At 38.5% G+C, this 27,878-nt stretch overlaps 1 protein-coding gene across 1 annotated transcript; it reads left to right on the plus strand.

Annotated features, from left to right (window-relative positions):
- Nucleotides 1–1,222: 1,222 nt before the first annotated feature.
- APELA (apelin receptor early endogenous ligand) lies at nt 1,223–22,735 on the plus strand. Its single transcript, XM_039249948.1, has 3 exons — nt 1,223–1,298; nt 2,675–2,764; nt 22,536–22,735. The coding sequence occupies exons 1-2, from the start codon at nt 1,223–1,225 to the stop codon at nt 2,761–2,763; spliced, it is 165 nt and encodes a 54-aa protein (XP_039105879.1). The 3' UTR covers nt 2,764; nt 22,536–22,735.
- Nucleotides 22,736–27,878: the final 5,143 nt, after the last annotated feature.

The following is a 27,878-nucleotide window of genomic DNA, read 5'->3' on the forward strand; positions in this document are numbered from 1 at the left end:
TAAAGTACACGCATAATTAGGCAGGCAGGGAATTTTACAGACTGACTTGAAGAACTAAGACAAATCATGCATTAAAATCAAATCTCCAGGAGCTCAAGGTTGTGTGCCAGCTGCCTGAACCTAGGGAAGTAAAACACAACAGAATGCCAGGTAGTTCGTTTGTAACAAGTTGCATATGCTCTAGATTTGGTATACTTTCCTTTTGGTTCACTTTACAGTGAATACATGATTTCCATTTGTAAGAGCTACATATGACAAGGAAGTACTTCAAAAGGTCTCAGAGCACATGTGCAAGAGACAACACTAGACTGTTCTGTCTTCTGAATTCAGTGGGAGATAAAGTGAGGATTTTTTCTCCGTGTTTCATTTCTGTGTCTGTGCTATGTTAGCCTGGTATTCCACCACATATAAAATTTTTTTTAACCGAACCCAGATTTCATGAGTTTGTGGCTTTCTTTTAAAAGTCCTGGATGGTATCGCAGAGGAAAGTGATCCCCACTACTTTTTAAATTGCACTTTGCAAAATAAAAATGTAAACATTTTTCAGATTTATTTCGGAACATTCGAAAACCCCAGGAATGTTTGGTGATATAAACCCACACAGATTAAGCAATTTAGAGATTTGGAGCAGATAGGCACCACTCAGCAGCGGGTTTAGTAAAGAGAAAGCATTTCAGCACATGTTCTGCCACAAAGTATTTGGGAGCCTTAAGTCAGAGCTTCAGAATTCCTTCTGAAAAGGACAAAAGAGAGACTTCCTGTCATTTCGATTGGTTTCTGCATGTGGGACCAATATGGGCAATTCAAAGTTTAAACAGATGCAAATGGTGAGGAGTGGCGGCAAAGCCCTGCCTTGTTTTACATATTTCTCCACATCCAGATCGTCGTCAGTCTCTCCTAGGAACTTTCTCGGTGGACTTCCGCTACATTACAGCACGCTTGAATGGTTTATTTCACCAATATTTGCTTATGGAAATAAAGGGGAGTGACGGGGGAGGGGGAAGGAGAGGAGGGGAGGAGGGGTTTGAGACCGAGGGAGGCTCGACCACAGCACCAGTAACCTTGTCTGATGTGATCATTAACCTTTCTGGAAAACGCAGCTGGCAGTTCTCTGAGGCTCGTCATTAGGATGTGAGGAGAGCCACACAGATATTGCCCAGACTATTCAAAGATTGTTTGGTTTACGCCGAGAGCTATTGCTCCGCTCCCGTGTGGCAGAAAAATGAGGTTGCAACAATTCTTTTTTGCATTTTGTATTTTTGTGATGAGTCTTCTTCTTATCAACGGACAGAGACCAGGTAGGACTTTGATACATTTGTACCGAGTATCTTGTTTATGCCTGTTTGGGTTCGTGGGTCTGAGCACGATTATGTCCTGTTGAAAAGCTCTTAGGTGCGCTTAGAGGCATTGGGGGTAAATGTGTAGGATTTCGGAACTATGCTATCTCTCCTTTTAGGTCTATTATTTGTATATTTTTTAAAGTTGACGGATTTTAAAATGATGATAAATATTTTGCCACTGTTTTTCTAAATTCAGAGAAAATTTATTCCGAAGCAATTTTAGATATGTTGTCCTTACAAGTAAAAAGAAATAGACCGTTTGGTCTATTCATTACAGAGGTAAACAGACTTACAGATTTTTAGGTAAAATACAAAATTCAAAGCAGTTTATTGGAAGAACATTTTGCTGGCTAGAGTAGGGCAATATTAATAACTTGAATTAACAACATGAACACCATGTGACAAAATGCAGATAAAATCTTATAACAGGTTATTGTAGCTGTTATTTGTGGTTATATAATTAGATGTCTCAATTAAAAATACGAGGTTTAGTATTATTGTGCTTACAGAGCCAAAAATATCAAAAATATTTATAATCAAGATAATGTTAATTTACTTGACACATTTTTCAAAGATGATATCTGTTGTGTTCTTAACCAACAGGAATTTAGTATGTAGAGTTATCCTAATGTGCTTTTACTTCAAAACCAAATATCTAAGATTTCAAAGCAATAGCACATAAAAAAAAAAGAATAGTTTTCTGACTCAGGAAAGAGCAACCCAGACTTAAATAGAAAGGTGAAAATATCCATTCCAAATATGTTAGATTTTTTTTTTTATGGTAATGTACTTCTCCGTTTAGAGTGGACAATGTTGCATAACGGGTTAAAAATTCAGTCTCTGCCTTTTAGTTAAACAGAAGTTTGATCACTGAGGTTATTTTGGATGATGTCCCCTGGTTTGCCCTTTTACATAAATAAGAAACATTTCCAAATCAGCAATTTGGAAAGCAGTTGATCCCTTCTAATTTATAGCAATTGCTAATCAAACTTTTCTGAACTACAGAACACCTTGGACAGTGTTCTTATAAAATACCTGTGATTAATTCACTACATGAGATGAAAAATCCAAGCATTTAGGAAGAAGTCCTGTGGGTGGAGGAGATTATGACTGCTAGATGCTGATATTAACATGAACTGTTAGGAATATGCTCTGGGTCTCTGCATCGCATTAATTTTTATGCCACAATCACATCGGGACAAGCAGCAAATAATCACAATATAGTTTGGATCCAAAATATCCCCCTACATCCTCTAGGTTAAATAACAGTTCATTTTCTGAAAAATGCTCCTAATATTCCCCCCTCTTTTTTTTTTTTTTTTTTTTTAACTCAGCTAACTTGGCATTAAGAAGAAAATTGCACAGACACAACTGCCTTCAGAGGAGATGTATGCCTCTCCATTCCCGGGTGCCCTTCCCCTGAGGTATTTCTGATAGGAAATTGTAGGCAATATCCCAGATTAGAGATATTGAAGAAGGTTTATTTATATTTTGTAATATGTGCTAATACCTTTAAGGTGATACCAGTTTGAGGGATGCGTCCTAACAGATGAAACAGTGAATGGCCTGATATTTGAGAATTGTCGGAAAATCTTGATAATTGCTGAATCTGAGAGATAGCTGCATGGGGATTAATACTACTGTTTGTGTTTGACACTTTCATAATTAAAATATCACATACCAGGAGTATATAATTATGAGAGTATCTTTATTTTTTTTAATGTTTTATTTATTCTGAGAGAGAGACACACAGTGTGAGCAGGGCAGGGTCAGAGAGAGAGGGAGACTAAGAATCCGAAGCAGGCTCCAGGCTCTGAGCTAGCTGTCAGCACAGAGCCTGACGCGGGGCTCGAACCCACAAAGCGTGAGATCATGACCTGAGCCGAAGTCGGACGCTTAACCAACTGAGCCACCCAGGCACCCCTATGAGAGTATCTTTAAACATGTGTTTTGAAAAACACTGAATAGTTCTGTCCATGCTCCAGAACAAGCACATTTCCCACTAAGACCACTGAATCCTTAAAAGCGTTTGGACATATTTGCCCAATGACACCATATAAATGATGTACTATCCTTGCTATTTTAATAATTTATTTTTTAAAATAAATAAATAAATTATTAAAATAACTTCTTTTTCTTGACAAGATTTCTTTTAATGCATGCAATCAATTTCATAGTAACCGCGTGGAAGTTTTCCAGCCTTCCTCTAGAATTGGCTTTGATGTTTGTTTCATCTTTAAGGATAAATTCTGAAAAGAATTTTGCTCTTCTCCCCTCTTTTTTTTTTTTTTTTTACATTCGCTGAAATTCCATTGAGTTTATACCACCACCATTCCCAGTAATACTGCTTGGGTCATTTAACTTCAAACGCTGCCCAAGTTTGCATTTCTTCATACTAAAAACTAAATGACTTGGCATTCCATTGTAATTATGTTAAGCTCTCTTAATTCTTATAAAATATCTCATCCTTTAAAAAATGCCATAGAACTATCCCTCAGCTGGTTAACGTACACAGGCAGTTGTTAAATTAGCTTCTTCAGCCGGTCTGTAGACTGTAGTGTTTATGGCACTATTCATTCAGACGAAAGAATGGTTGCCCTGCCTATTGTTTAATACATGCTTTTCAAACCTGGTGAACGTCCTGTAGTAAAGTAGGACATTAAATGAAGGAAGAGCAATTCAGTAATCACGTGTCAAGAGGACTAAGACAAAAAGCCAAGTTCTCTGCACCTGTATCTATAACAAATTACCCTTGCTATCAAAATATGAAAAATAGCTTTGGTGGAGAAACCCAGAAAGATACAGCCAATTACTAGGGACTAAAACATGCTTTAAAAGGATTTTCTATGCTAACAAATCCTTTGGCGTGTGTCACCAGTGCATTTCAGTCTCACATGTAAATAGTGGTAAAATCTGTGCTTAGGAGGAGTGGAGAAGTTCAAGACTTTCCCAGCACTCCCCCACAAATAACAAAGGAGAGGAGGAGGTTCGCAGTAGCAAGAGAATTCCTGCATATACAGGGAAAGATACCTTGCATAAGGCAAATAAAAACCCTCAGTTAGCCTAGGGTTGTATCAGCTTTCTCCACAAACCACCTGCCATAAAAACTAGGGTTGCAAGTAAACAAGATAGAATTAACGAAATTCGAATTGTCAAAGTTAAGGAACATTTTGATCCATAAACCAATAAAAGCCACGTAAGCCGTTTACTAACGGCAATCCTGTACAAAATTTGGCTGATGGCTGTGAAGAATTGCTCAGGTTACAGCATCCATTTTCTCAGTGTTTAGACTAGACCTACATGCCAGTAAACAGTTCTTTGAAGAATGTATAAAACTCCCATTTTGGAATCCCTCGATAGCTTAAGAGCCAATGCAGGATAAATATTAAGATAATTATCCAAGATCTTGCTCAATGAGTGCTATAATAACAAGTGCTACCTTCAAATATGAAAACCTAATTCTCATTGTCCTAAACTTGGCGTATTTTTTAGTATTCCTACAACACAACTTGAGAACCAAGTAAATCACTATCGACCTAAGTGGTGGAACTTTAAGACAGAACCTCCCCCTCCGTTTTCTGCATGTGTTATTTATTTATTAGTGATTTGTCTGTTTGGTTACCTACTTGCTGTCTTTTACTTTTTACGTAAGCTCTACACCCCACGTAGGGCTTGAACTCCCCACCCTGAGATCAAGAATTGTGTGCTCTATGGACTAGCCAGCCAGGCATTCCTGTTTTCTTCATGTTTTAGATAAAAGTCACGCATTTGATTTAATTCAGTTAGGGTCATGGAACACTGTGAAAGGATAGGTAAAGTAAACAGTTGACTTTGGAAGTTTTCCGGATTAACCTTTAAAAGTAGTTAAGACTTTTAGGTCCCTTAATAGGAAAGCACTATTATCTTTACTTTGTCAATCTTACCAGCTCCTAGAGTCCTCTCAGTGACCCTCAGTGACATTTCCTACATTGTACAGTTGAGTTAATTAAGTAGAAAAATCTGTGCTGTGTAAAATTTATTCTCTTGATAATTATTTTTTCTCGCTGAAGTATGTTAACATTGCATTCAGTCCTAAGTGAATTAGAGTGGAGGAATACAAGAGAAAATGTGTCAGGAAATCAACTTTGCAGGTTAATAGAGAGCTTTAGAGTGGAAAATGAGGTATGACCTTTGGATTCTAATGATTTTCCTCTTCCAACCATAAATCTACATACATACATACTCTATCTACTTTTTTTTTTTTTTAAGTAAACCCAGGGAGCCTGGTTGGTCCAGTCAGTTAAGCATCTGACACTTGGTTTCAACTCAGGTCATGATCTCACGGTTTGTGAGTTCGAGCCCCACATTGGGCTCTGTGCTGACAGCATAGAACCTGCTTGGAATTCTTTTTTTTTTTTTAATTTTTTTATTTGTTTCTGAGAGAGACAGACAGTGTGAGCAGGGGAGGGTCAGAGAGAGAGGGAGACACAGAATCCGAAACAGGCTCCAGACTCTGAGCTGTCAGCACAGAGCCCGATGCGGGGCTCGAACCCACGAACTGTGAGATCATGACCCAAGCTGAAGTCGGACGCCTAACCGAATGAGCCACCCAGGTGCCCCAGAACCTGCTTGGAATTCTTTCTCTCTCCTTCTCTCTGCTCCTCTTCACTCACACAGTCTCTGTCTCTCTCAAAATAAATAAATAAACTTAAAAAATAATAAAGTAATCTCTATACCCAACATGGGGCTTGAACATCACCACCCCAAGTTCAAGAGTTGGATGCTCCACTGAGACAGCGAGGCACTCCTATCTAGCTTTTTAGTAATAATTATGACATATGCTCATGGTGTCAAATCTTTTCCTAACAGTATGAAAGAATGTAAAGTTAAAGGTAAAAGTCTCCCAGTCTACCCTACTACCCTTTGCCATTTCCCAGAGGCAATGGCTATGAAAAGTGTTTGGAAAAGGTACATTTTAAAAATATCTATTTATTTATTTTGAGAGAGAGAAAACGCAAGCAGGAGAGAGGCAGAGAGAGAGGGAGAGAGAGAGAGAGAATCCCAAACAAGCTCAGTACTGTCAGCACAGTGCCTGACAGGGGGCTCCATCTCATCGACTGAGATCATTACCTGAGCCGAAATCAAGAATCAGACTGACTGAGCCACACAGGCACCCTGATAAAGGTACATTTTAATACATTATTTTAAATTGAGACTAGCTAATACTCTCTTATCACTCTTGATTACGATTCAAAATGTTAAGTACTTCTAGTTCTCTATGTCTTGCCATATTCTTACCCCTCAAAGTTATGGGCTTCTGTCTCCTTTGACCAAACCTCTACCCGTGCCTGCCAGTTTTTTCTGCAATTGTCTGGTTTATTTTCTTGGCCCTTCTCACTCCATGCTGCCTCTTTGGCTGAACTGAAAGCCAGCTAACTCTCTTCAACACAGAGTCTCTACTTTTGCGAGGACTTTGTCCACAACGTTAGCAAGACTTTCTGGGCAGCTTTTTTTTTTTTTTCTTTAAGTTTTTAAATGTATTTTCTTAGTAATGTGTACACCCTACTTTGGGCTTGAACTCACGTCCCCAAGATCAAGCACCACATGCTCTTCCAACTGAGCCAGCCAAGTGCCCCTGCGAAGAGGTCTTCAGCTTACCTTTAGGCACCCCTTATTCCCATTTGCTCTATTTAAACTCTAATGACCTCTAGTTTCCTTCTCAGAGAAAATGGAGATCAACAAGCTTTAAAATCAGACTCTGCATTCAAACCACAATCATTTCCATCTGCTACACTTCTATTTTCCCTTTGTAGTCTTTTATTAGGAGGTTCCTCTCCTGGGTATGCTCAGTCTCTTTACACCTCAAGAACCTGATCTAACCATTAACTCTCTTTCTACAGATTGTTCAATATGTGAAAGCTGATCTATTTTACCTTTTAAACGAGGAAAACAGGTGTACCACTGACCCCATGGTGTTCTTTAGTGACCAACCCGTGTTCTCTACATAACCAAACTTCTTTAAAAGATAGCTATTTTATTTCAATACACTGCTCCCACGACATTCAGGGAAAGATCCCCAGTGACGTTCTTCCCAAGCCAGTGAACCCCATTTTGGTTCTAGTCTCGGTTATCTTGCTGTAGGTCAAAGAGTGAATAGATTTTCCTTGGTTTCTGTGCTCCCTTTTGATGATTAATCCCTGAAACAAACCACTATTCCTTTCAGGACGTGTACAGGGTATCCAGTTGCCCACATGGAATCACCTTAGCTGTTCTAAGTCCCTTCAAGTTCATGTCTACAGTACATTTGCAAATCTCTAGCACGGCTTCTGCACAGCTTATTGCTGTAACTCAGTTCTCTGTTCTAGTACCGTGGTTGTCATCAGGAAGGACTTCCTTGATGGTCCTTTCTTTAAAAGAGCAATCCCAAAATAAACTCGTATTACAAAAAAGCAGTACCTCACCCTGCCCAAGATATTTCTATTTCCCTTTTCCTGGTTTGTTTTTCTCCATAACACCTACTGCCATCTGACATAATACACATTTACTTCGTTATTGTTTAGTTAGTCTTTGCCTCTCTTCATTACGAATGTAATTTCCATAAAAACAGGAACTTTGTTTTGAGCACAGCTATATGCCCAGTGAATCTAGTGAGCTCCATAGAAATATCTGATGAATGAATGAATACTTAAAAGTAAACTCTTCAATTCTGCCCACTCAGACATTTCTCCTGTGTTCTCAGAATCTGGAGAATAATTGTAGATCTATCATATATCTGATGTTTGCTATGTATCAAGCACTATGCTATGAAATATACATTTTACTGTCTCAATGTAGATTTTTGAGCTGGTACCCTAATATTCAGTTCTAGCTGGTTTCTCAAGCCTGTCATTTCTACGTTGAAATATTTTTAAAAATCTGCTCGCTCCTTTTCATCTCTGTTACCATTATCTTAGTACCTGTTACATCTCTCTAGCATGACTTCGACCCCTTAACTGATCACTGCTCCAGTTCCGATTCTGGAAAATCCATTTTTTCTTTTATCACCTGATCTTTCTGGAGTATAAATCCTGTCATGTCACATCTTGATTAAAATTCTTAACTGTCCCTGTAGCCTTCAGGACGGCGAGAACTCCCATAATTTGACGAACAACATCTCAGAAAATATACCTCTCCACATCATCTGTCACCTCCTCTCCCCTTCCATCTCCTAAAGGGGATGGATTTGAGCTCTGGCCACAAGCTTCTCTGTGGTCATTGGTAAGTCACTTGTTCTCTCTAAGTCTCCCTCCACTTCCTACCATACTTAGCACATGGTAACTGCTAAATCGATGGTAGCTAGAGTTAATATTACCAATTATTATTATTATTTTAATGTTTCTTTATTTTTGAGAAAGAGCACAAGCGAGGGAGGAGCAGAGAGAGAAGGGAACAGAAGGTCTGAAGCAGGCTCTGTGCTGACAGCAGAGAGCCTGTGCAAAGCTCCAACTCACCAAACTGAGAGATCATGACCTGAGCTGTTCAGACGCAAAACTGACTGAGCCACCCAGGTGCCCCTAGAGTTGTTATTATTAATGTTACTTTAAAACTAGTCTATTCTTCACCTCCTGTTGTCTGCCTGCAATGTTTTTTCTTTACTCTTCTCCTCACTAACTTTTTTAAAGTTTTACTTACTGAAATCATCTCTACACTCAGTGTGGGGCTCGAACTCACAACCCTAAGATCAAGAGTTCCATGCTCTACTGACTAAGCGAGGCGGGCACCCCTTTTCCTCACTATTCCTCCTTCAAAAAACCTTTCCAGAGTGTGATACAAATTATGGGAGATCTCTACGTTTTGCTCTCTACCTATTTGAGTAATTCTGTCCAAGTACTTGGCTCCCTACACTGTAATACCTTGTTAACTGGCAGGACTGCTCATTCCCTTCCTCAGCATGCTGTAAATTCACCAAAGGCAGAAAGCCTGTGTTCTGACATTGTTAAATTAACATTTGTTACAGTGGAGCACCTAGTAGAGAACAATGAGGCAGGTGAGCCTTAGTTCAGAAGCTGACCATAAGATAAATTGTAATAGAGACATTTATCACTCATGGGTACTGGAGGAAGTACACAGCATGCCAAGGGGGGCCACGTGGGAGGGGGGTAATCAAAGGACAATGCAGACCTACAGAAGGATGTAGAGCACACGCCTTTATTAGAGACTGTGGGTGGAGTGCTTTTGGGTTCCTGGGCTGGAGTCTTATTGATCAATTCAAACCAAAAGAGTGGGGGGGGGGGGGGGGGACTTAAGGGGTTAAGGGGTGAGGTGGCTGCCCCCACCAGAGTTCTTATCTAAGGAATACTTAAGACAATACAGGTCCTGGGAGGCAAGGGACATTTGATCACAAGGGCTGTTGGGGAAGTGGTATCTCGAGTTTACATAAATTTGCTCGTGACTCTGTGGCAATATCCATATGAACCTGCAGGGGGCGCTAGTGTCCTGCAAGGTCCCTGCAGGCCGCGTGGCCACACAAAATGGATGCCAAGGAAGCAGTACCGGGAGTGGCACAGTTAATCTCTCAACAGTGGGTTATATTGATCTCTGTAGCTGATGAAAGTGTCCCGAATACAGCAGGCACTCCATAAATGTTGCTAAGAGAAATGAAATGAAACGTTTAGTTTTTATCTTAGCATTTAAGACTTACTATAATGAGGTTCGTGGGTTCGAGCCCCACGTCGGGCTCTGTGCTGACAGCCAGTTCAGAGCCTGGAGCCTGTTTCAGTCTGTGACTCCCTCTCTCTCTGACCCTCCCCTGCTCACGCTGTCTCTCTCTCTCCTAGAAATAAATAAAACATTAAAAAATTAAAAAACAAAAAAGACTTACTATAATGAGACCCCAACACACATTTTCAGGAAATAAACGAATAGTTGATAGGGAAAAATCTGTTGTAAGATGACCAACCGGACTGATAAGGAAGTACCTGTCCCTGATCAAAGGCTCCCCTTCTGGGTTCTTCTTCCCACCCTGCTTGTTGCATACATTAATGAGGAATGCGTAAGTAACAGGCTAGAAATTATTCTCTCTGCTGATGCTCTGGGCTCAGATCTCTGGAGAAGGATCTCCTCTGAGCCCACCGGTGTAAAATAAACCTCCTCCCTTCCAAGCTCTCCAAGTGCCACTTGGTTCTTCCGCCAGGTGATCCAGACCAGATTCTGTAACAGAGTAACTGCCAGACAGAATTCTGATTTTTATCTCTGTGCTGGAAGTGTTTCTACTCCTAGGAATTGCTTCCCTCATCTCATTAAGTTCAAACCCTTCCCCTCCCGAAGGAATCTCTTCCAAGTTCCATTTTCTTTATGAGGCCCACCCTCATCCACTTAGCTTAAAATTATCTTCCACTCTCTCAACAATCACAGCATTTGTATGAGTATTATTTTTAGACTATCATATTCTACTATTTCTTTTTGCCAGATTTTATCAGTATTGGAATGTCAGCTCCTTGAAAGGCAAGATTTGGCCCCTAAACCTTAGAGTATAAACTTTTATAATGTGTGAATGGCCTGAGGGTGGCTCTAAAATATAGGGGATTTCTGCATGGATGGTAATATCTGTAGGATCTCTTACTTGAAACTAAATGAAAATCTTAAAGAAAAAAAATTTGTAAACCTAAATGAAATACAGAAAATTACCGTTTTCTCAATTAATTATAGTCCACTGTCCAGAAACCGTACTCTAAGAAAATCTCTAATGTTGCTAACTTAGTGATGAAATAAAACTTTTCTGCAAAACTCATGCCTTAATGATGATATATTAAAAAATATATTACATATTGAACATACAAATCTATAAAATGTAGTTATGTTATAGATGATGTATTATAATAAATATTCCCCTACCAAAATGTGCATATGATAGACTAAACCCTAATTCCAGAGATTTCTTTCACTTTGGAAACTGAATTAGTTACACAAAGTATATAAAAATTACTTCTGCAGATATGCATTTAAAGTACTCTATCATGTTCAGACATCTAAAATTTCTTTGTAACATATATCTTTTACCTTAGTTTGTTCTCAGAGATGTATTCAATTAGTGATCGGTCTACTAATACCTGGTTGACTTTATTATTACATAACAGTAACATTTGAAAAATATTCTTAGATAACAGCAAGTAAGTATTTGTTGCTATTTGGGTGATGAGAAGAACAAAATCACTTACTGTTAACTACCTCACTACATTTCACATGTGGATGTATTTTTTTTCTTTCTTAATAGTTGCCTATTGGGGCTACTGGATGGCTCAGTTGGTTAAGTGTCTGACTCTTGATTTTGGCTCAGGTCATGATCTCGCGGTCTGTGAGTTCAAGGCCCTCATTGGGTTCTGTGCTGTTAGCTTGCGCTTCTTTGTCTCTCTTTCTTTCTGCCCCTCCTCCCCAAATAAATTAATGAACATTAAAAAGAAAAAGTGGTGTATAGTATTGAATGCCACAACTCTTTCAACACTATCCATAGTACCAAAATGTAAACATGAATTCTGAAGTTCCTGATCTTAATATAATTCTAAACAATCCTCACCAGAAACATTTAGATTCTTGTCACTGTATCTACAATTGCTCAGAATAGTGCTAATTTATAATTAAAGTCCTTGATACTTTACCTGTTACCACTCAGAATATTTATTTATAAATAAATAAATAATGTAAACCTTCTCACCTCTGCTTTGTTTATTAGAGAAGACAAATAGGCAGCACATGCAGGCTTTCCCAAGAACTTTTCCTCCATCCGGTCTCAGCTGTGCACACCCAGTCAGCCACTGCCACTATTCTATTCCAACACCTTCTACCCTCCTCCAGACCCACTGGTCCTCTCTGGTTTTTCCTTCCTCAAGATCATACTCTATAATTCATTATTTCTATAATTGCTGCCAACATGACAGGTTCCCCTGCTGCTCTGTCTTCCTCACATTGTTCTGGAAGAATCCTGAAATCTGCATCCAAACATGTTACTGCTGCTGGAGAATACACGAGAAGTCAGACCTGAAGCCACTTTTAAATTGATCATCTGCCACACCCGTGCAGCAAGCCTCCTACATCTCTGGTCAGCTTGCTGCCTTGTGCTCCGCAATAACTTCCTAGTCCCTCAGCTTCCCAGCACCAAATGAGAATCTTATCGAATCCACTTCCCAACCTGTCCCCCCCAGCCTCCTCTTCCCTCTTGCTGCCAAGGAAAGCATAACGATTCCTCCATCTAGGTTGTGGGTCTTGCCATCCGTTCGTGCTTTCTCAGGAATCTGAAACTGCCATTTACACATTTTCTTCATTCTCTTTGCCCTCGGATTATGTATCAACATGGAGGTTTAAATGCTGATAAGACTACACATTAAAACAAACAGTGCACACACCCCTGCACGTCTCAAACCAGTCTTTTGTACCCCTCATCTCTGATCCTTTTTTTTAATATTTTTATTTCTTACATTTAACTTTTAAAAAATAAACTGCACACCCAGTCGAGGGTTTGAACTCCCACAACCCCGAGATTAAGAGTTGGCGTGCTTTACCAGTTAAGCCAGCCAGGCGTTCCATCTGATCCATTATTTTCCATTCACATCTCAACCCACTCTAATCTGTCTTACACCTTCTTTAAAATAACCATCAATCACCTTCAGTTTCTAAATTGACATAGGTTAGTCTTCCTTTTTATTTCTAGGCAGAATTTAACAACTGAATACCCAGTCTGCAAAAATCCCTTCCCTTCTCTTCAGTTGCTGACACCATACTTTTACTTTTCCCCTAAGTTCAGCTAACCCCCTGGCTCCTAGGCTGGTTTAATCATACCTACAAAGACTTCCAAGGTGGAGTTTTTCTCTACTCTCTTCTGCTCCGTTTCAATCACCTCCCCCTCCCCTTTTTTTGAAATTGAAGTGTAATTGACACACAATGCATTTCACCCATCCCTTTGGCCTCAATCACCTCTTTATACTGACTGATAATAACTCTGGCGGGGGGAAAAAAAAGTCCATCCAGATGAGAACAAGTAAAGCTTATTTATCCAGAGCTTGCTAGAGCAAGCGAGTCAGCCACGGTCACTTGTGTTTGACAGAGGACCAGAGACAGACTGGGGAGTTGGAAAGTTTTATAGTGGAGAAAGTGAAGGTGGTATGATATGATTGGAAGTTGTTGGTATGGAGAAGTTAAGAGTCAGGCTACCGAGAAGTGGGGCTTCCTAGGTGATCGGTTTGGGGTGCATATGGCTTTCTTTGGTTAGTTCTGAATTGGAATGAGGAAAGAAGGGGCAAAATTAAGAGAACCTGGCAGTTATTGAGCAAATCTTGGCCACTTGAGCCCAACTGCTACAGAGTAGTTATGGTTTGATTTTCTGGTTTGGTCGCTGTAGAGGTTGTGATTCAGAGTTGTGTTTTAATATATAGCCATTGTCCATTTGTGCATTCAGCCTCTCATTTCCAAACTTATTTCATCTCCAGTCCACACCACCCAAGTCTATTACTCTCTGCCTTGCACCAGCCTCCTCATACCTACTTTGTTTCTCTTTTGTCCATTCTTCATGTTATTGCTTCGTACCGCTCAAGATCCTTTAGTAATTTTTTAAAATAATTTTTTTCAATATTTATTTTGAGAGACAGAGCACAAGTAGAGGTGGGGCAAATAGAGAGGGAGAGAGAATCTTAAGCAGGCTCCATGCTTATCACCCCCATAAAGATGGACCCACACCCCTTAGCAGACACTCCCCATTTCTCCCCAGCTTTCTAATTCTAGACAACTACTTTCTTCTTACAGATTTGCTTATTCTGTACATTTTATATACATTCATATAATTTTTTTTCTTTTGTGATTGGTTGTTCCACTTAGCTTCATGTTTTCAAGACCCATCCATATAGTAGCAGGCATCAGTACTCCCATTCTTATTTAATGATTAAATAAAATTCCATTGTATAGAAAAATCACATTTTGTTTATTTTCACTATTTGGTTATTAGGAATAATTCTGTTCTGAACATTTGTTTATAATTTTTAAGTTTGTTTATTTAGTTTGAGACAGAGCACAAGCAGGGGAGAAGCAGAGAGGGAGGGGGTGAGAGAATCTCAAGTAGGCTCTCTACTGTCAACACAGAGCCTGCTTCAGATCCTTTCTGTCTCTTTCTCTGCCCCTCCCCTGCTCATGCTGTCTCTCTCAAAAATAAATAAACATTAAAAAATTTTTTTTGTTTGTTTGTTTGAGAGGCACCTGGGTGGCTCAGTCAGTTAAACATCCAACTCTTGATTTTGACTCAGGTCATGATCTCATGGTTCGTGAGTCTGAGCCCTGTGTTTGAGCCTTGCGTTGGGGTCTGCACTAACAGCACATAGCCTGATTGGGATTCTCAGTCTCCCCCTCTCTCTCTGCCCCTCCGTAAATAAAACAAGGATGCCTGGGTGGCTCAGTGGATTAAGTGTCCACCTCTTGGTTTCAGTTCAGGTTATGATCTCTCAGTTGGTGAGTTCAAGCCCCATACTGGGCTCAGTGCTGGCAGCACAGAACCCGCTTGGGATTCTGTCTCCCTCTTTCTCTGCCCTTTCCCTCATCCCTCTCTATCTCTTTCTTTCAAAAATAAGTAAATAAACATTTAAAAATAAATAAAACATTAAAAATGTTTTTATTTGAACATATGCTTTCAATTCTCTTGGGCATATACCTAAGAGTAAAATTTCTGGGTTATATGGTTATTCTATGTTTAACTTACTGAAGAACTGCCAAACTATTTTCCATAGCGGTTGCAGCATTTTACATTTTACGTTCCTACCAGCAGTATATAAGGGTTCCAATTTTTCTGCATCCTCACGAACACTTTTTATTATAACCATCCTAGAGGTTGGTACCAGAGTCCCCCCACTTGTCCGTGATTTTGTTGCCCATGGTTCCAGTTCCTTGCAGTCAGCAGTGTTTCAGAAGCAGATGCGCCTCCTTCTGACCTATCTTCAGAAGGTCAACAGCTGCCTAACAGTACATGGTAATGCCTACATCATTCACCTCACTTCATCTCGTCACCTAGGCATTTTATCATCTCACGCTGCCACAACAAAGGGAAAGCATAACATTGTAACGTATTTTGAGAGAAAGACCACATTTACATGACTTTTATTAGTTTATTATTTTAATTCTATTTTGTTACTAGTTCTTGTTAATGTCTTACTGTACCTAATTTATAAATTAAATTTTATCATAGAGATGTGTGAATAGGAAAAAACACATAGTGTATATAGAACTTGGTACTATTCTGTGGTTTCAGGTATTCAGTGGGGGGTCTTGGAAGATCTCCTTCGGGGTAAGAGGAGACTTCTCTGTCTATCTCACTGTGATTTTGATTTGCACTTCCCTAATGACTAATGGTGTTGAGAATCTTTACATGTACTTACTGGCCATTTGTCTATGTTTGGAGAAATGTCTCTTTAAATCCGTTGCCCATTTTTCAGTTGGCTTATTTTTCTTTTTATTGTTGAGTTGTAGGAATTCTTTATAGTTTGACGACATGGCCCATATTTGCAATTTGCAAAGATAGGATTTGCAGTTCTTTTCTTCCATTCTGTGGGTTGTGTTATCACTTTCTGGGGGTTATTCTTGAACGCAAAAATTGTTAGTTTTGTTAGAATCCAATTTGTCTATTTTTTCCTTCCGTTGCTTGTACGTTAGGCATCATATTTAAAAACCATTGGCTAATCCAATGTTACAAATATAATTTACACATATGTTTTATCTGTGAGATTTATAGTTTTGTCACTTACATTTATGGCTCTGATCCCTTTATTTATTTTTTAAATTCTTATTTTTATTTATTTAAGTAAACTCTACCCCAAAGTGGGGCTCTAACTCACTGTTCCAAGATCAAGAGTTGGATGCTTTACGGACTCAAGCCAGCTGCCCCTGACTATGATACCTTTTGAGTTAAATTTTATTTATGGTGTGAGGAGGGGACTTCCGGCCTCCTTTTTGTGTAGATAACCAGTTCTAGCACCATGTTGAAAACACTATTCTTTTCCCCATTTAATTATGTGGCTACTATTGTTGAAGATTAATTGTCCGTAAATGCTAAGGTTTATTTTTGGACTCTCAGTTCTATTTCATTGACCTGAATGTCATTTCTTGTATTAATACTGTACTGTCTTGATTATTGTAGTATTACAGCAAGTTTTTAAACAGGGATGTGTGAGTCCTCCGGCTTTGTAGTTCTTAAGATTTTTTTGGTTATTCTGATTCTCTTGAATTTCTATATGAATTTTAAGATCTGCTTGTCAATTTCTGCAAAGAGCCAGCTGGAATTTGAATATGGACCGTGTTGAATCTGTTAATCAATATGGGAAGTATTGCCATTTAACAATTACGTTTTCTAATTCAAGAACATGGGTGTATTTCCATTTAGTCAGATTTTTTTCAACAATGTTTCGTAGTTTTTAGAATATGAATTTTACACTTATTTTCTTCAATTTATTCCCAAGTATTTTATTCTTTTGATGCTATTGTGAATGGAATTTTCTTAATTTCATTTTTGAATTGTGCATTGCTAATGTATAGAAATACAATTTAACTTTTGTGTATTGATCTTATCTGTTGTAAACTTAATGAAATTATTGATTCATTCTTATAGTTTTTTTGTTTTTTTTTAAATTCATTCTCAAAGTTTTTAGTAGATCTGCTATGTATAAGTTCATGTCATCGGCAAATAGATATTTTTACTTCTTCCTTTTCTTTTTCTTTTTTTAAGGTTTTCTTGCTAAGTAATCTCTACACCCAACACGGGGCCTGAACTCACAACTCCGAGATCAAGAGTTACATGCTCTACTGACTGAAGCCATCCAGGCTCCCCTACTTCTTCCTTGCTAACTGGATGTCTTTTATTTATTTTCCTTACCTAATTGTCCTAATTAGAATCTCTAGTTCAATGTTGTATAGAAGTGGTGAGAACAGACATCTTTGTCTTAATCCTGATTTTAGATGGAAAGCATTCAGTCTTTTACCATTAGGTATTTTAACTGTGGGTCTTTGTGTATGTCCTTTATCAGGTTGAAGAAGTTCCCTTTTATTCCTAGTTTGCTGAAAGTTTTATGGTGAAGGAGGAGTATTCTATTGAAATCATGTGTCCTATTAAAATATTAAATGTTTGGGGAAAGAACATATTAAATGTTCGGTAAAAATTCACCAGCAAAGCCATCTGGCCTAGGGTTGTCTTTGTGGGAAGTTTTAAAAATTGCTAATGCAATCATTTTCATTTGGCATAGGTTTTTTCATTTCTGGGGTGTTTGGCTGGCTCAGTCAGTAAAGTCTGTGAATTTCGATCTTGGGGTTGTAAGCTCAAGCTCCATGCTGGGTGTAGAACTTACTTTAAAAAAAAAAAAAAAAAAAAGATTTTTGAATTTCTTCTTGAGCAATTTTGGTAGCTTGTGTCTTTCTAGGAATTGGCTCATTTCATCTAAGATATCTAATTTCTTGACACAGAGTCATTCAGAATATTTCCTTTAAAAATTTTTTCTATAAGGTCAATCAATAGAGACGCTTTCATTTTCATTTCTGAGTTTAGTAATTTCAGTCTTTCTTCATTCTTGGTCAGTCTAGGTAAGGTTTATCAATTTTTTTTTTTTTTATCTTTTCAAGGGACCAACTTTGGGTATTTTCTTTTTCTTTATAGTTTTTCATTATTTTTACTCTCATCCTTAATTTTTTCTTTATTCTGTTTGCTTTACACTTCATTTGCTCTTTTTCTCTAGTGTGTCGAGGTGATGATATGTCTTTTTTTTTTTTTTTTAACAGAAAGAGAGGGCACAAGTAAGTGAAGGGCAGAGAGAGAGGGAGGAAGAAAGAAAGATAAAAGCAAAGCTCACCCAAAATGGGGCTAGTGTTCATTCAATGCAGGGCTCGAGCTCATGAACCAAACATGAGATCATGACCTGAGCCGGTTAGATGCTTAGCCAACTGAGCCACCCAAGTGTCATGTCTTCTCTTTTTATACAGATGTTTAGTGATAAATTTCCCTGTAAGCATTACTTTAGCTACATCCTATGTTTTTATCTCAAAGTATTTTCTTATTTCCTTTGTGATTTCTTCTTTATTGTTTAGCAGTGTGTTGTTTATTTCCACATATTTGTGAATTTTTCATATTTATTTGCTATTCATTTCTTTTTTTTTTAATGTTTTATTTATTTCTGAGAGAGAGAGTGAGCAAGGGAGGGTCAGAGAGAGAGGGAGACACAGAATCTGAAACAGACTCCAGGCTCTGAGCTAGCTGTCAGCACAGAGTCCGACACGGGATTCGAACCCACAAACCATGAGATCATGACCTGAGCCAAAGTCGGATGCTTAACCGACTGAACCACCCAGGCGCCCCATGTTTGCTATTGATTTTTAACTTCATCGTATTGTTGAGTCATCTGTTTCTCCTTTTAATTGTGTCAGTTTTTGCTTCATGTATTTTGAGGGCTCTGTTTTCTGGTGCATATATCTTCATAATTTTTATCTCCTCAATTGACCCCTTTTATCATTATAAAATGTCTTTGTCTCCAATAATATTTTTGTCTTACTGTTTATTTTGTCTAACATTAGTATATCTACTGCAGCTGTCTTATGGGTGCTGTTTGCCTATCTTTTTGTATCCTTTTACTTTCAAATTATTTGTGACTTTGAATCTATAAGTGTGTCTCTTACACAGAACATATAGATGGATCATGTTGTTGTTTTTTTTTGTTTTAAATTCAAGTTAGTCAACATATAGTGTAGTCTTCATTTTAGGAGTAGAGTTTAATGATTCATCCCATACATATAATACCCCGGGCCCATCCCAACAAGCACCCTCCTTAATGCCCATCACCCATTTAGTCCATCCCCCACCCCAAAACCCTGCCAGCAACCCTCAGTTTTTGTTCTCTGTATTTGAAAGTCTCTTATGGTTTGCCTCCCTCTCTGTTTTTATCTTATTTTTTCTTCCCTTCCCCTGTGTTTATCTGTTTTGTTTCTGTTTGTTTGTTTTTTTATTCAGTCTGACAAGATCGGCCATTTGAATGGATTGTTTAGTAGATTCACATTTTTTTTTAAGTAGGCTTCATGTCCAACATGGGGCTTGAACTCAGGACCCTGAGATCGAGTCGCATGCTCTTCTGACTGAGCCAGCCAGTTGCCCCAGATTCACATTTAATGTTATTGATAGGACTGGATGTACAGTTGACACTTGAACAACATGGAGGTAAGTTGCGCTGACCCCATGTGCAGTCAAAAATTCATGTATAACTTTTGACTCCCCCAAAACTTAACTCATAGTCTACTGTTGATGGGAAGCCTTACTGATAACATAAATGGATCATTAACGTATATTTTTCATGTTATATATATATCATATAATGTATTTTTTACAATCTGTGTTGTTTTTACCAAATCTGTGTTGTTCAAGGATCAACTATATATCTATTTTACTTTCTTAGTTGTTGCTCTAGGACTTAAATATATGTCTGAATTTATCAGACTCTACTTCAGATTATACTATTTTAAGTCCCGGGAGATACAGAAATATCTGTATAGTTATATTCTCTCTTGCCCATTTTAATTTCAGCATGGTTATACACATTACATCTATATACATTACACATACAACTTTGTTAAAATTATTACTTTCTACAATTTTAGGTGTCTTAAGCCTGAGAGAAGAAAGGAGAGGAAATATCTGTAAGGAGTTGTTATATTAGCCTTCTTATTTACCATTTCCAGTTCTTGTCATTAGTAGATTTTTCTGGGGTCTTAGTCTGTTCAGGCTGCTATAACAAAGTACCATAGACTCAGGGCTTATAAACAGAAATTTATTTCTCACGGTTCTAGAGGCTGGTTCATAATGTCCATCTTCTCACAGTGTGGAAGAGGCTAAGGAGCCCTCTGGGTTCTACTTTATAAGGGCATTAATCCCAATCATGAAAGTTCTACCCTCGTGGCTTACTCAATCCCTCACATTGGCATTTAGGTTTCAACATATGAATTTGGGGGAGACATAAACATCCCATTTATAGCACTTGAATCAGTATTTCTCTATTTGCTGTATTCCCTCAGACAATTTCCAGAGACTATTCTTTCTCTTTTTTTCTTTAATTTTTTTAATGTTTATTTATTATTGAGATATGGAGACAGAGAGCATGAGCATGGGAGGGGCAGAGAGAGGGAGACACAGAATCCAAAGCAGGCTCCAGGTTCTGAGCTGTCAGCACAGAGCCCAAGGGGAGCCTCGAGCTCACAAACCTGAGATCACGACCTGAGCGGAAGTGAGACACTTAGCCAACTGAACCACCCTAGAGACTTCTCTTTTTAAAGAAAATTTTCACCAGCTAAGATTGGTCCATCTGGAAGAAGAGTTCCTTATATTATCGTTTAAGAATTCCCCAGTTATGCATTTTTTTTTCCTTTTAAGTAAGCTCTACATCCAGTGTGGGACTTGAATTCACCACCCTTGAGATCACTGGTTGCTGGATTTACTGACTGAGTCAACCAGGCACTTCTGGTCTGTGCATATTTTAAACATGGATACCTAGTGGTAAATTGCTCTCTAGAAAAGTTACACCACCGGGGCACCTGGGTGGCTTAGTTGGTTCAGCTCGGGTCATGATCTCACAGTTTATGGGTTTGAACCCAACATCGGGCTCTGCGCTGACAGCTCAGATCTGGAGCCTGCTTTGGATTCTGTCTCCCTCTCTCTGTGCCATACCCCCTCCGCTCACACTCTGTCTCTCTCTCTCAAAAATAATAAACATTTTTTAAAAAGGTGGGGGGCACCTGGGTGGCTCAGTTGATTAAGCATCTGACTTTGGCTCAGGTCATGATGTCATAGCATGAGTTCTAGCCCAGCATTGGGCTCTATATTGACAGCTCGGAGCCAGGAGCCTGCTTCGGATTCTGTCATATTCCTCTCTCTCTCTGACCCTCCCCTGCTTCCTATCTTTCTCTCTCTCTTTCTCTCTCTCTCGCTCTCAAAAAAAAATATTTTAAAAAATTAAAAATAAAGAAAAGCTATACCACCTTACATTTCAAATAGCAGGTCGTGAGAATGCTTATTCCCCAAACTTTTGCCAACACTAGGTATTATTAATGTTTTTAATCTGTGCTGATCTGATAAGCAAAATGCCCATCTTATTTTTATGTTCAAACTTCAGACAGTCTGAGGTGATTTCCAGAAGAGGCATACCGCTTCTTTCCACTGCTGAATTATTTATAGCTGCCATCCCATCATGATTGTCAGGAAAGTGAAATCTTAAGTAGATGGAAGCTTCCAAAAATGAAGCAAAACGGCCTGCCTTCATGTCTTTGGGAGGAAAACCAAACAGATTGCCTAGGGAAACCTTGATACCAGTGATTGTCTTCTTGCAAAAGATCCATTTTCTTTAAAAAAAAAAAAAAAGTTATATGTTGCTCTACCATATATTTAAAACTTATTGCTAAGTACTAATCATTACTTTTATAACATTAAAAGATTCCTAGGGACCATTTTATCGGCTAAAATACCCCAAATTAAGATATTGGTTCTAGGGGTACCTGGCTAGCACCTGGTTCAGTTGGTAGAGCATGTGACTCTTGATCTTGGGGTTGTGAGTTCAAGCCCCACGTGGGGCATGGAGCCTACTTGATAAGAGATAGTGGCTCTGGTATGTTTTTGTTGACCTGCTCCAAATTAAACTGTCTAAGCTGGTATAAATATCAGAAATCCAAATCCAAAAATAATTAAGAAAATTGAACTAATTGGTGAAAAATAATTTAGTGAAAAAAATCTCTTTAATAACATAAATTCAGGCTTTTGAAGGAATATGGGTGCTATTTTCATATTGAAAGGTAAGAAAATATAAAGTTGCCTTTAGCACTGAAAAACCTTGGTAAATTTTCATAATTCATTATCTATTAAAAAAATTAAGCCTGGGTAAATTAGTGTGCTGGATAGCATTTCTTTTTTTTTTTTTTTTTTTTTTTAATTTTTTTTTTTAATGTTTTATTTATTTCTAGGAGAGAGAGAGACAGCGTGAGCAGGGGAGGGTTAGAGAGAGAGGGAGTCACAGACTGAAACAGGCTCCAGGCTCTGAGCTGACAGTCAGCACAGAGCCCGACGCGGGGCACGAACCCACGAACCGCGAGATCATGACCTAAGTGAAAGTCGGACGCTTAACCGACTAAGCCACCCAGGCGCCCCTAGCATTTCTTATTATACTGTGTTTCTTGTTTGTCTCCCCAATGTAGATCTTCGCTAGCTAACCTCACCTGGTCTGCCAGAAGAGTCGTGAAGAAAAGATACCCACCCACGCCATAGAGTGACTGCTTAGAAGTTCCTGTACGAAAAGGAATCATTTGAAAGTACCTGCGATGGTTTATTAGTTTTACAGGATTCTCTTTTTCCTAGTTTCTCTTTAGAGAGGAAAATAACATAAATTCAAAAGCAATTCCAGTCTGAAGCACAATTATTTGCTTGTATAACAAAATCTCTCATCTTTTTCTGCATATTACTATTCTTAGATGAGTTAAAAAGAAATGTACTTTTTAATGTCTTAGAACTCTCTAATATTAAAAAGTACAAGAATTAAAATTTTTCTTTCATATTCCTGTAATTTTCCAAAAGTATTAAAATAAATATTTATATGTTTGAGTGATTTTTTTTCAAAAATGTTAAATCTGAAATCAAGTGCACTGATCATTTGGCTTTACAGAATAGGGATAAATCAATTGTTTCATCAATTATTTATATAGAGAGACTAAGAAAGAAGCTACCGACTGCTACCAATTTTATAGTCTTTAAAGTTTATGAAAGTATTTTAAATTTTAAATACTATCCATAAAGTGGTAAAGAAAGTTTGAAATACTAACTGAAATGATCTTTTCTGAATCTATTTCTCATTATGTGATTATAAAAACCCAATGTTTGATTTTCTTTGAAGTTCTGTTAACTCTTTCCAAGTTGTTAAATACACTCTTAATTTGGATTCATTGAAAAGATCGCTCAATGTCATAAGTTTTTATTTTACCATAAATTATTCCAGGTATGAAATTTATAAATTCTTTTCTTGATTAGAAATTTTGCTTTGTAAACATTATAGAGTAGGAGAAGCCATAAGCCATTAACCCTTATTTTGTTAAAATAAAAGGTTGGGATTGGTATACTATAAAGAATTTGAGATAGAAATTCTGAAGTCATGGAGTTCGTCTCACTTTCACAGTTTCTTAATGGTGTCTTTTGGGATGAAACATATTTCTAGAAAGCACTGTAATTAACTTTAAACACAAAGGATGTTTTATGAAATGTGTTACCTCATTTAGATTGGATATTTTGGGGGATTCTTTTTTAAAAAAATTCTTTGGGGTCTCCTGGGTGTCTCAGTCAGTTAAGTGTCCAACTTCAGCTCAGGTCACCATCTTGCAGTCCCTGAATTCGAGCCCTTCGTCGGGCTCTGTGTAGACAGCTCAGAGCCTAAATCTTGTGTTCGATTCTGTGTCTCCCTCTCTCTCTGCCCCTCTGCTGCTCGCACTCTGTTTCTCTTTCTCTTAAAAAACAAAAAAAAAGTATTAAAAAATTTTTAATAAGTAAAAAAAAAATTAAGAAAAAGTTTATTAATTGGGAATGCCTGGGTGGCTTAGTCAGTTAAGCGTCCGACTTTCGCTTAGGTCATGATCTCGCGTTCCTGGGTTCGGCCCCGCGTCGGGCTCTGTGCTGACAGCCAGCTCAGAGCCTGGAGCCTGTTTCAGTCTGTGACTCCCTCTCTCTCTGACCCTCCTCTGCTCACGCTGTCTCTCTCTCTCTCCTAGAAATAAATAAAACATTAAAAAAAAAAGTTTATTAATTAAACTCTACTCCCAATGTGGGACTGGAACTCACAACCAAAAGATCAAGAGTTGCATGCTCCACCAACTTAGCCAGCCAAGTGCCCCTAATTTTGGGGAAATTTTAAATAATTTTCTGAATAAATTGTAATTCCTTTACACAAGTGCATTCTAATAGAAACATAAGCTATTGTCAGTTATATTTATTTTTTAAACAAATACTTGTATATATATTTTGTACAAAAAAAGAAAAGCAATATTTTATACAGTTCAAATACATCTCATTGAATTCAAGCCAATACTTTTTCAAGTACAGACTGACATCCACAAAGTTAAACCAGTCATACCATTGTAAGGTATTAAATGATTGTAGATTTCTATTGCTACAACTGCAATAAGTTTTCAATAAAACATTTGAGTGTCTAGTTGTCCTTACTGTGTATAAGAAACGTTCAAAGTGTTGAGCACAGCATGGTAGAAATCGTTCTGAACTTGCCTTTATTTCCATTGTTTGTTCCTTTTAATTGAGGCATTTGAGACTATACAACCGTGATATATACCCTGCCACTACAGACTTTTTACTTAATTCAATTTATCAAAGTGGACAAAGACTCTCAAAATCTACAGAAATCCAACAATAAAATCTATAAAAACTCATGAATGCTGAAAGTGGCATACCAGAACAAAACAATGGAGCCAAATTTAGTCACTAATGAGATGGAGGAGGAGACCAGAAGAATGTCAAAGATGTATATTGGGGTTTTTTTTGTTTGTTAGTTTTTAGAGAAAGTGAGAGCCAGTGAGCACGTGTTGCGGGAAGGGGGAGGGGCAGAGAGAGCTCCAATGTTAAGCTGTCTCCATGCTAGGCACAGAGCCTGAAGGGGTAGTTGGGAGGGGAATCTCGATTTCACAAACGTGATATCATGGCCTGGGCCTAAGTCAACATGTGGTCGCCTAAACAACTGAGCCACCCAGGCACCCCCAAAAATGTATGCCCTAAAGTTTCCCTGTGATTTTGTGTTTGTTTTATTATTTTTCTATTAAAAGTTCTTTGTAATTTCTGGGTGGCTTAGTCGGTTAAGCGTTGGACTTTCGCTTGGGTCATGATCTCGCGGTTCGTGGGTTCGAGCCCCGCGCCGGGCTCTGTGCTGACTGCCAGCTCACAGCTTGGAGCCAATTTCGGAGTCTGTGTCTCCCTCTCTCTCTGACCCTCCCCTGCTCACGCTGTCTTCTCTCTTTCTCCTAGAAATAAATAAAAAATATTTTTTAAAAAAAGTTCTTTGTAATTTCTAACCTTTTCAGAACCTTAAAGGAAAGTGGATTTTACATAGCTTAATGGAGATGGTTAAGGAATGGGGTGTCTGGGTGGCCAAGTAGTTAAGTGGCCAACTTCAGCTCAGGTCATTATCTCACAGTTTGTGAGTTCGAGCTCCCACAAGGGCTCCCTGCCATCAGGGCAGAAGCTGCCTGGGATCCTCTGTCTCCCTCTTCCTCTGCCCCTCCCCTGCTCTCTCTGTCACCCTCTCAAAAATAAATAAACATTAAAGAAAAAGATGGTTGGGGTTCAGAAGTAATGGTGCACCCCAATTTGGGACCATGAGGTGAGACACTGAAGTGTAACAGATGGAGGGTGGTGGACCATATATGAATTGGAAATGCTGATCCCTCTCTCTTGGCTCAGTTCCTTCCAAACTCTTAAGTCAGTGCAGTCTTTGGTCACATTCCTGCACTATTTTTACTCCTCCATAGGACCAGGACTAGAATATGTGGACACAAAATTTTAGAGTGTGCTCAAAACCTCACTGATTGGGGCGCCTGGGTGGCTCAGTTGGTTGGGCATCTGACTTCCGCTCAGGTCATGATATGGTTCATGGGTTCGGGCCCGCTTCCCTCTCTGTGCTGACAGCTCGCTCAGAGCCTGGAGCCTGTCTTTGGATTCTGTATCTCTCTCTCTGACCCTCCCCTGCTCACGCTGTCTCTCTCTGACTCTCAAAAATAAGTAAAAGCATTTAAAAAACCCTCACTGATCAAGATAACATTTTAACACCAGTTTTGCGAAAAAAATTTTAACATAAAAAAGGCATAATGAACAAAATATAAAACTTTTAGATACAGAATCGACTGAGCCTTGTTACAGCATGAGGCAAAGGGAAAAAGCTAGTAATTCTAATCTGGTAACAAGAACCTTGTTTTAGTACATTGGAGCCTGAGTTCCAGGCTTGGTTTCTTCCCTTCATTCTCACTTCCCAAAATGACTTCACTCCCTAAACTCTAGATCTGTATCCCATTTTCCGTTCTTGGCCTCCACTACACCAGAATGTTCATGGAAAGAACATTGGATTCTAGCCCTGGCTTCTTTTTACATTTACGCTCTCATTCTTCCATAAAATTATAATTGGATTCCAAGGAGTCATGGTAAGTGGTAGTGAGGTTGATGATTTGAGGCTCTGGTCCCTATCAATTGCTCTGCAGAAGAGTTCTCAACTTCATCTGGGAGTTTGTTGTTTGACTATACAGTACTAATCCCAAGAACTACCTATGCCGCCATCTGACTACATATTTAGGAGTATTATAAACTCAGTTCCTAGAAGTATTCAAAATACTTAGTATCAACTGTTTTGTATCACTTGCTATGTAGTGACTATAGAAAATTCTCTAAAGCTTTTAGCTTGGTGATGGATAAAAGTAAAGAATATTTTGGTATGTATCCATTTCTCAATTTTTCTATTCTTTTTTTAAAGATTTGTATTTCTTAAGTAATCACTATACCCAGGGTGAGGGGGCTCAAACCCACAACCCCAAGATGAAGAAATGCAGGCTCCACCAACTGAGCCAGCCAGGTGCCCCACACTTTTTCTATTTTTAATGTAACATTTCCTGGGAGAATGTGTTAATATGTCAGTTTCCCCACTGTTTTTTCTTCCAGTGAGGTGTTAAGAAAATGTTTGTGTTTCATAACTCAAACTTTAGTTATGCTTAACTAAATACGACTTGTATAAACTGAGCCATAGTATCATGAAAAGTTCAAATGCAACAAGTAAGCCAAAACAAAAATATTTCTAATTCTTTAACTTTTGGTAAGAGAGTGAGCACAAGCAGAGAAGAGGGGCAGGTGGAGAGAGAGAAAATCTTAGGCACGCTTTTCATGGAGCCTGACACGGGGCTCAGTCTCACAACGCTGGGATCATGACCTGAGCTGAAATTGATTCAGATGCTCAACCGACTGAGCCACCCAGGCACCCTCCCCTTTTCTTGTTAAGATTTTTTAATAATACTAACTCTGAAAAATGAAAAAGTTCTAAACTTGCAATTTGACAAAACACCAACATGTTTTCTGTTAAGATACTCTTTCCTGTAATGAGGTTGTGGTTGATGGTTATTGTCCACATTGTGATTTTTGGAGTTCTGTTTTTTGGGTGTCTGAGCCTCTTTAAAAATTATTATTGGGGCACCTGGATGGCTCAGTAGGTGAAGATTCCAGCTTAGTTTTGGCTCCGGTCATGATCTCATGGTTCACGGGTTTGAACCCCACACTGGGCTCTGTGCTGACAGTGCAAAGCCTGCTTGGGATTCTCTCTCTTTGCCCTCTCCCCCTTCCCATTCTTTCTCTCAAAAATAAATAAACATTTAGAAAATTATTATTTATGTTCTCTGTTTAATTTCAAAAAGTACACTTGTCAAAAAGGAAAGGAGAGAAGGAGGGAGGGAGGAAAGAAGGGGCTCGCTCAGCCTTTTGCAAAGTAGTTAACCTATAACCCATATTTTGCCCAT

The sequence above is a fragment of the Hyaena hyaena genome, unplaced genomic scaffold (genome assembly GCF_003009895.1).
Source record: "Hyaena hyaena isolate Hyena2069 unplaced genomic scaffold, ASM300989v1 scaffold_356, whole genome shotgun sequence".
Classification (NCBI taxonomy): Eukaryota; Metazoa; Chordata; class Mammalia; order Carnivora; family Hyaenidae; genus Hyaena; species Hyaena hyaena.